Below are 10062 nucleotides of genomic sequence, written 5' to 3'. Positions count from 1 at the left end.
ATTACATTTTATTTCAGTAAAATAAATTAGATTAAAAAATGGACACAAGTTTGAATACATTAAAAGAAATGAACCATAATGATCTCATGCGAGACTATAATGTCTTTTAATCGTCTTTCTCCATCCTCGTGGATTGATCCAGTATAAATGACTTGTAGAAAATCATAGCAGTGCTACTTAAAGAGGTGCCACTTGAAATTGTGGCATTTGTACACAGTGTCCCACATTGCTCACACTGAACACTTTCCAGTTCCTCATGAAACACTAGAAGTCCCAATAAGAGAAGTATTTTGCTGTCACTTTTGCATACAAGTTTTATATTGTGCTTCTCATTCTTTTTTACGTGGCCATTTTACTACTTTTTCAGAAATCTTGTTATGCTACCCAGATTTTTCTCTATCAACCAGATTAGCAACAAAACCTTAATCATTATTCAAACAACACAATTGCAATACATGTATTGTTTATTGTAGCAATTATCCATGCATTCAATACCATTGGCCAATTTAGAGATCTAAGGGACAAAACCTGTACATGTGTGTTGATATAAACTAGAGGAGAAGACTGTGGATGAGTTCAGAATGGCAGCAGAACACCACCAATATCCACAACTCTTTTACAAGTCTGAGGTGGTGCTACATGTAGTAACAATGTTTGGATGTTTCACTTTGTAGTCCCTTTGAGGCAATGTTTTTATCTACAGTCAAACACTAATTCACTGGAAAGGTTATAGCTCATCACCTCACCTCATAACACTGCTGAAAAAGTGTCACAATGAGTGTGCTTTTTTTAATATAGGTAACAAAACAGTGTTCCTTGAGTACTCTGTACTCACAAAATACATAAATGCCATCTTACCTGTAATTCCATCGTAATTCATGTGTAGTGCTAGCCTCCAAAGCCTGTCTGGACCCAGACCTGCCACAAACAAACTCCCGACATGGCCTGAGTTTCATCCCAGACCCTTTATGTAATACACAAGTGTGCTTGTATCAGTATTACACCTCTCAAATCCTGCAAGAACTGTGCACTTACAGAGTACATTAATCAAATGTTACCCAAATGAGGGCCTTTTGACCTCTCCTGATCTCAATGAATTGCGAAGGGGACTCAGAAAACTGCAAAGGGCCAGTAAGACTGCCTGTTGCCTGGGGCAAAAGTGGCACTGAAATTAAGAAATGGTGAGCTCCCTCAATTCATTCAGCCCACTGGCAGGAAAGTGGTCGACTCAATAGGGATCCTTCATACTGAAATTATGCAGTTGATGCTTTAACAGGACATCATGTTGTCTGCTTACAAGCTGCCACATTATTGGTCTTGTCTCCAAGAGACCTAAGCTGATTCCTAGTTTCCCCCTACTGAGGAAGAATACAGAGAATAGCTATGGGCAAGAGCAGACACCCCTGCCTCAAACGTGAGGAGAGAAGGATTGGTAGACAGGAAAAAACAACATACCAGTGGTGTTACTGATGTAAACATGACATTGAGTATGACTTTTCACAGCCCTACTGTTCTCTCAATGTAAATCTCAACATTACCCATTTTCACTTACAGAAGAATATTAACAGAAATGTTGTGTTGAATAAGACATGGATTCAATGATAAACTTTAACAGAAGCTTTGGGAATCTATGCTGTGCAAATACCTGCATTTTGCAGCAATTCACACAAACCAAATCACTCAATGCATTGATACTTGCTACAATGTGTTGTGCTATGTGAAGGTTTTTGTGACAGAATACATTAAATGCAAGTCCAACACTGGTGTCTGCCGTTCAATTCCTGCCAAATCCAAGACGGCAGGTATTTCACTTATAACTGTAAATTACCGTCTGTCATTAATTCTAAGTTTGAATGTGTTACCAGAAGGTTACTTTTTTTTTTCATTGAACCATGTCCTTCAACATACAATATTTACTGTTCCTTAAAGGTCCAATGCAGATGTTCTTATTTCAATATCAAATCTTTTCTGGGTAATAATCAAGTACCTTACTGTGATTGTTTTCAATTAAAATAGCTTCTTAGCAAAGAGCAATTTCTCAAGCAAGAATTTTGCTAGGACTGTCTGGGAATGTTCTGAGTGGGGAGGGGAAAACTGATCAAACAGCTCTTACACTAAAATGGCATTATCAGCATTTCACAGTATTATTCCAACCTCATAGTGTGGAAATATATATAAAACACAGACAAATCACATTTTTGACTGCACTGGACCTTTAACTGCCTCTGCTACTCTCAAACAATACTTAATGCGCCTCGCCATCAATCTTATTCTTCTAATCATTAAGCATACAATTTATTCCAGCAAACAACATCACTGAAGACCCAAATTTCCATTGTTACCTCGAAACAAACAGAAACATTTTTTCTTATTCAAGAGTTACTGTATACAAACAATGACCTGAATCTACGTAGAGATGCATTTGTACATACTGAATCATAGAAGCGCTGAAAGATTTGCTCTTCAAAATTGTATCTTGCTGTTCCACCCCTGCTATTTCCATGTTGTGCTCTTGGTCCTCTGCTGCAAGAAGCAGGTTTTAGGCTTAAACTGTAAAGTCCTTCCTAGGGATAATGCTTGACATCAGTCAGCTGATTCAAAACAACGGACAGTTTATGCCAGCATAATTTTTAGTTGCGAACAATAACAAACACAGTACAGACCACCCGACTAAAAGAGGAATGATGACAGGATGTTCTGCCACATTTTCTTGTTTGTTGGTTTGTTCCATTTAGAGATGCTTGTTGTTTCTTTTTAAGCTCTTGAACTGTGTTCTGTGTTGTGTGTGTTAAAAGAGAGCACCATTTTAAGACAATTCCTCTTGAAAAAAAAAACCAGACAAACAGTCGCCTTTAGGCTGCCATAGAGTTAGTAGTCAAACGTTTAACAACAAAAAGGTCTTGCCATGTCCCAAAGTACTCTGGGGGCCATTGCTCTGTGTGTCTTAGATGTACAGTAAATAGTACAGTTTAATTAGGTTTGTCTTTGCTCTGTTCTCCCATGTACAATTTATCTGGTACACTCATGATTCAGATGGATGACAGGGGTGGTATGGACAGGGAAGGGGGATGAGGTGAAATGGTGGTTGGACAAAAACGTTGGACGAAGTTGGATGGGTGTTGCTTATTTGTGCGCTTTGTGGGCCAGTCACACAGTCCCATCACACGGTTCCGTTCTCCTGCCTGGGCTTGTGGACGGTTGTACGGGAGGGGGTGCTTAGGGATGGGGCCAGGGTGCACAGGAAACCAGCCAGCAGAGTGAGGCCTAAGCCCCCCCAGGCACAGAACATGGACCAGCCGTAGCCATGGCTAATATCCTCTGGGAGGCCATACATGTAGCGTGGGTAACGCGACAGCTCAAAGTTGATGCCCGCCACACACGTACACAGGGAAATGATACAACACGTTCCTGAGGGAGGACAAGGAGACAAACGGAAACGTATGGGATTCACAGCAACTTCAATGAACTATATACAGTATTGTGTCATTCCTATGTTGGTAGGCCTAGTGGGTCAGCCAGACAATAAATGGTAACATCTTCACACTCCATGTCATGAGTTTCTTGTACATCTTATTATATAAACCTATATGTGTTCACACATATAGCTCTCTCTCACACACAAGCGGATATACCTACAACTACTGTAGTCTACACAATGTATCAAACAAAGACACGCACACGCACACACGCACACACACACACACACACACACACACACACACACACACACACACACACACACACACACACACACACACACACACACACACACACACAACAGAGAGGGGAGCCAGCTCTTACCTCCCATGAGAAAGAGTAGTCCAGCTACATACTGCATTAGGTCATGCTGCTGACAGCAGCCCAACACTCCGATAATCCAGCCAAACAGGATGATGGACACGGCCATGCCCACAAAGCCAGCTGTCATCCTGCGTAGATCTGCACCAACAGACACACACCTCCATCATTTTTGTGGACAAAGAACAGTGGAGATCAGAGCAGGAGGCCCAGTGAGATCTACAGCATGCCCAGCACAGAAATGCAATGTCTGCACAATCATATTCACGGCATATGATACACCAAAATATTCCTGACACAAATAGAGCCATACACCCTTACAAATCCCTGTCACTTCCTTCATGGAACCATGTAATCTTCCTTATCTTTTTGAAGGATATCAGAACTAGAGAGGGCGACAGGGAGGGGTGAACAGCGATAAGAAGAAGATGAAATTGCTCTCAATGGCCGACACTTTAAATTTATTTGATCCTGAGATAACAGTTAGAGAGAAAGAGAACTAGAGAGAGAGAGAAAATGATTGAACCCAGGGAGAGTCCAGACATACTGTACAGCCAGTAAGACAGCCAGTAAGACAGCCAGTAAGACAGCCATTAGACAGCCAGCCAGCCAGCCAGCCAGCCAGCCAGCCAGCCAGCCAGCCAGCCAGCCAGACAGCCAGACAGACAGACAGACAGACAGACAGACAGACAGACAGACAGACAGACAGACAGACAGACAGACAGACAGACAGACAGACAGACAGACAGACAGACAGACAGACAGACAGACAGACAGACAGACAGACAGACAGACAGACAGAGACAGACAGACAGACAGACAGACAGGCTCAGACTTACGGAGTGCATGCCACTCATCCTGACGGATGGTCTTGGTGATGTTGATGGGTAAATTCCGCGGAAGGATGGAGGAAGAGTAGTGATACTTGACTGGGATGCACCGCTGAATCAATCCTGAAGAAAAGAGTTTATGATTATGATAGAAACACAGTCTTGATAAGATCTTGATAAAACAGGCTGCTTTGCAGACAATAAACTCAACCACACTGAATATAGTGACTCAGTTAAGCACGTAGACACTACAGTAGTTCTAAAAGATAATTGTTTTTGGAGTCCTTTGTGTCACTGTGAATGATGTCATCATGCAATATCCTCAGTGTGCCACAAAGTGAGAGACAGCTAGCTGTGATTCAGAGCAGAAACAGCATCCGGCATCATTCATGTAGATCAGCCTCTAATTAGGCTCTCTCAGTGCGAGGTGGGTATCCAGACCAATTATAACAACAGGAAGAGACGAGTCTTGCATTACTGTTTCATCATATCACTGCGATGAGATAGACCACCTATGTATGCTCAAATGACATATGATTATTGCAAATATCTTCACATATTCCTGGATGTTGTGTACTGTAATCATTGTGGTTGATTTACCATCAGTTACTTGTTAGATCAGGGAGAAGGGAGATTTATGCTGGAATATGTTTATGAAGTGGCTTTGTAAGTGTGGAAGAAGACCCCTGTCATGAAGCCTAGTCAGTCACCATGAATGGAAAAGGCTGTATGGTTCTGGCATAAACAACAGGACGAATCAAAAAAGAAAAGATGAACTAGTGTGAATGTTCAAAAAAGGGTTTACAAGGATTTAGCATTGAGTTCACTCAGTTCAGAGTACCGAATACATAATTCATTGTTCTCATGTTCGTTGGGGAAGCACAATACATTCAGATGAGCGGTGAGACATTTATGTCCCATGACTACTTCTGCAAAATCAAACACTGTGTGAGTCTCAAGACCAAGAACAATGGATGGAGACCAATTTGCTAAGCACTTGCTGAGTAGCAGATCTGACTACCTACTCGCTAATATTATTTGATACATTTTAGGTCAAAGGCAGCAAAAACAAGTAATCAAATGTGAGAACCCAATGTTGAGGCAGGGATATCACCAACACATTGTTATTGACCTACCAAATGTGATAGAGTTGTCAAAAGTCACAGTGTGAAGCTCCACTCTTAGAACACCTGAACTTCAGCTGCAAACATTCAGCTACGTGAAGCTAAGGAAGTAAAAAGTACTGTATGCAGGCTAGAACATGGAGCCAACAGTTCACAGCCTCATATGGAACTGTAGCAGCCTGAGAGAGGAAATAGACATTTCTGGATTGGGTTCCATGTCCCAGTAACTGAGGAGAATCTATAGTATTGGCCAAATTAATCACTTTCAATGTGCTCTGGTCTCATAGCGTGGTGGTAGCCAGATCTGTTTGTGCTTAAGCCAACTCATCTGTCGTTTGTTTTCATGCCATAGGTGTAGCATTGAATCACAAACATATCTGGCTAGTGGCTACCCCCTGGTCCCACCAGGTTACTTATATCAGTATTACTGTGGTGGTGGTGGTATACAGACCTACTAACTTCACTATAGAGACACTTTGAGGTTTGAGTTGTGAGGTGTCTGCAGATGCAGACCAACTCATCATTCTGATAAACAAGGGAGCAACTAGAGAGAATATCATGTTGTCCAGTGGGCCTATGTGTCTCAATGCAATTCAACCTGAGGGTGTAGTGGATTTTGTTGTCGATTTATGATATGCTACAGATGACCTTATTCTATCAAAGAAAGCAGCTCACTTTCCCACAATTCTGACAACAGTAACTGTTTACCTCAGCATGAGGGTCATTCCACCAATTCGGGGCCTTTTGAGAAGTGTAACTTTATTATATTTTTTGTTGTTGATTTTACCTAATTGTAACATTCTGTCATAAAGACCACATGTAGAAAAAAAAAACTCAAGTTAAATAAAAAAAATGACTATATTAAGTGCCAAATAAAGTAACAGGGTTGACCTTAACAGGGTTGACCTTAACAGGGTTGAAGTCAGCCATAAATCCACTTATGACATGGGGAATGGAAGATTGTTGTTTGAAACAGAATAACAATTAAATGCAAGCTTCACCCCCAAAAATTACATTGTTAAAACATTTATAGGGTTGACGTGTTATGCTCGTCCCGCTCAGTTTTCCACCACAAAACAGGCAAAAAAAGAGAACCAGCTCACCTGCTTTTACACTATGATTTTACTATAGATGTGTTGGTTGATTAACAAAACCGATGCATGCGCAGCTATGGGGCATAAACAGACAGGGTTGGCTTAGATTGTTGACAACATATAAACTGTATTTCCTCTCCCATGTTTATTGAAAACAAATACATTTGCACAATGAGCACTTACTTGTTGTCTCTCAAATACGTCGTTACAGTTGTTGGTTAGCTAGCTAGCAAATTTGAGCCATAATAGCATAGACATGACATCAGTCAAAACAAGACATGGTATCGAGAACAAGATAAAACTAGCTGAAACGAGCCACATACGATTCCCCACATGGCAGGCAGCTTGTCATTGTTCTTAGTTGGCCTTCCAGAATAACAACACAGACTTCTTCCCCACTGAATCGCGAGCATCGTTTTCGTGACGTTGTCAGCTAACCCATCTATTAGGTGTTCAGAGTTTCTTTAGAAAAATGAATCGTTTCACCATATAAAAACAAGAGCTCAGTTCACGTAACAGGGTTGACCTTAAAAGAGGGACGGACGTAAATGATTCACAATTCACATCAAATAAATAATAGTGTTCAGAAATGAATTTTTCAAAGCAACAAAAATAATTAGGGCTTTACAATGATGCTGAAAACTTGGATACGTTTTGGGGTTAAGTGGGTTAAAATCTTCCTAGAAGTCACTGAGGGTGCACAGAGTGACATGTGAAAATGCTTAATATTGGCACCACAGTCTTTATTATTGTTACAAATCTAAAGATTTATTGAATTCTCCATTTCATTTAATATAACAGGCTTTTAAAATTAAACATTGGTGCACAATTTCAACTTAAAATATCAAAGGGATGCAAAAGGAACTTTATTTTCTTGGAACAACCCATGAACATGTATGTTTTCACTGTCCTCTAGGCCTACTCTGGACAGTTTGAATCTGACTGAATACATAAGGAAAAAATCCTGGTAAACAAACATGCTATAATTTGTGGGAAATTCTCCAAAATATTCAGTGTCCTGAATTTCCTTGAACGAAGGTACTGTGTTTATGCTGACATTGATGCTGTTGTTCTCTCATTATTCGTCAGAATCTCAGAGTAGTCAGTCATGAACGCCTCATGGCATTGCACAGAAAGCCCTGCTGTTATGTATCGGACGAGGCAGTTCTGCGAGAGTTCCATGATCTGTGATTTTCTCTCCTGCAGCTCAAAATTCCCACGAACCAGGATGTTTATCAATAATTCAGTCGTTGGTCTTCTCTCGATCTCCCCCGTGGCAGTCGACGCATCACCCATAACACATTATCTAGTATTTTAAAGTAACAGATGCCAAATGCACTCAGCAAAATCGAGCAGTCCAAATAGCACCTGAGACAAAAACCGTTTCGCTTCTACAAGGGAAGACCCCCTTTCCTCCGCCATAGCGTGCTGCTGCTAGGCGAACGGACTGGGCGCAAAGCCTGAAAAGAAATTCAGCACCATGGACAGCATTGTACACACAAAGCGTAAAAAATACGCAGCTTTCACGTCTTCGGCGTCACGTGTACAACTGGCATTCCCATCTAGATTATTTACTGATGATTTATTTGCTACTGAAGTTTACAATGATGAACAAAAGCCCCTCTTGTAAAATATTATCATGGCAACGGCCCTACAGTGACAGTTACGAGCATCAGTTAATCCCATGCCCAGTGTATCAATATGATCATGTTAAGCATGGATCTGAGCATCATGCTTACACTCAATGAGCAACATCAGTACCACATCACACCAGGGCCTGATGTAGGCTATTAGCTGTAGCATCCTTACCTTTATATATGAGATCCTCTGTCTCCAGGTCAAATCCATCTCGATGACACTTTCTCCAGAGCCCAGAGATGGTTGAATTGAACTGGCGACTGCAGTGGGACTCCATAGCTGATGCTGCAGCCAGAAAGTGCCGTTTTTCCCTAATAAGAGGCTGAGCTCCGGCACTTGGACTGTTACCTTTCCTTTCAATGCCCTTTGGGGGCATCTGGAGGGGGAGATTGCTATTTGAGATATAGATGTATCCCGGGTCGTTTCTCTTGTTGGCGTAGTTTTTACACCTTTCTCGGTGTCTCCGCGCATCTGTCTCATACCAATAGTCGGTGCAGATTGCCATGGCTAGCAACCCCAACGCACAGAACGCTAAGAACAGCCCACTGCTGGTTAAAATTTTCATGGCGGCCATCTTCCCCACTCGATGGAGAGCCCAGACAGTCGCGAGAAGAATCCTCGGCTGCCGTGATGGTACCCCGTGTCAAAAATCCCGACGGCGCTCACAGCCTCATGGAACTCTTGACAGCAAACATGATGGACGCCCCGGTTCTCTTGGGCTAGATGCTGTCTATTGTTGTCCTGCGTCCCGGCAGATGTGATGATTTTTCCACCATCTGTTTAGGTACTGGAAAGAGGAGAGGTGGATGGATGGCGACCAATGCTGCGAGGAGTGGGTAGTGATGCAATGCACTCTCTCTCCTCTCGGGTTTCAGTAGGATGGGAAGAAACTAAGCTCTGGCAATAGATCTCCAGCAGGTTGTTCAATAATAATAATAATCATAATAATAATACTAGGGGTAAACATGTATGATTGATTAAATATGAATACAATGTGTTAATATACGAATTATATCATATGTATTATTAGTAGTATTATTGTTATTATTTGGGACATTGGGATCTGCTACAACTGTAAGGACCTGACAGTTGTTTTACTATCATATTAAGTATATATATTGGGCCATGTTTTATGTATCATGAAGAAACACACATGCACATGGACCACATGCTGGATTAAAACCTATTTGTAACCCAACATATTTCATTACAAGCCTTTTCTGTGCACAGTTGACAAACGCACTGAGACAGGTGTGAGCTGAAATTCAATTGGACCCACCACAGCAATGGTTGGTGTCTTTGTTTACAAGCTACCACAATCCAGGTTTGATTGAATTGAGCCCACAGCCTTTCAATATAGTGAACGTTTCAATATATAAAACAACATGGAGACACACTGACCAAGGGATTCCAAGGCCTACATCAGGGCTCTACAACCCTGTTCCTGGAGAGCTGTAGGTTTCCACTCCAACCCTAATCTAGCACACCTGATTCTAATAATTAGCTGTTTGATAAACTGAACCAGGTTAGTTACAACTGGGATTGGAGGGAAAACCAACAGCAGGGTAGCTCTCCAGG

General features: G+C 41.6%; 1 protein-coding gene across 1 annotated transcript; it reads right to left on the bottom strand.

Annotated features, from left to right (window-relative positions):
• Positions 1–2278: 2278 nt before the first annotated feature.
• LOC115167124 (transmembrane protein 178B) lies at positions 2279–9350 on the bottom strand. Its single transcript, XM_029721232.1, has 4 exons — positions 8656–9350; positions 4638–4751; positions 3802–3939; positions 2279–3408 (listed from the first exon to the last, which is right to left on the bottom strand). Exons 1-4 carry the CDS (start codon positions 9056–9058, stop codon positions 3161–3163), a joined length of 903 nt encoding a protein of 300 aa, XP_029577092.1. The 5' UTR covers positions 9059–9350; the 3' UTR covers positions 2279–3160.
• Positions 9351–10062: the final 712 nt, after the last annotated feature.

This window comes from Salmo trutta, chromosome 29 (assembly GCF_901001165.1).
Source record: "Salmo trutta chromosome 29, fSalTru1.1, whole genome shotgun sequence".
Taxonomy (NCBI): Eukaryota; Metazoa; Chordata; class Actinopteri; order Salmoniformes; family Salmonidae; genus Salmo; species Salmo trutta.
The sequence above is the reverse complement of the archived record's forward strand: the minus strand, read 5'-3'. Positions and strand labels throughout refer to the sequence as shown.

Bases quoted from the DNA above. Each gene is read 5' to 3' on its own strand.
- LOC115167124 (XM_029721232.1), bottom strand. From the start codon at position 9,058: ATGGCCGCCATGAAAATTTTAACCAGCAGTGGGCTGTTCTTAGCGTTC. The intron at 3,940-4,637 runs GTAAGTCTGAGC...CTGTTGGTGCAG, and splicing joins GGATGAGTGGCATGCACTCC to ATCTACGCAGGATGACAGCT. The intron at 3,409-3,801 runs GTAAGAGCTGGC...GTCCTCCCTCAG, and splicing joins ACTACTCTTTCTCATGGGAG to GAACGTGTTGTATCATTTCC.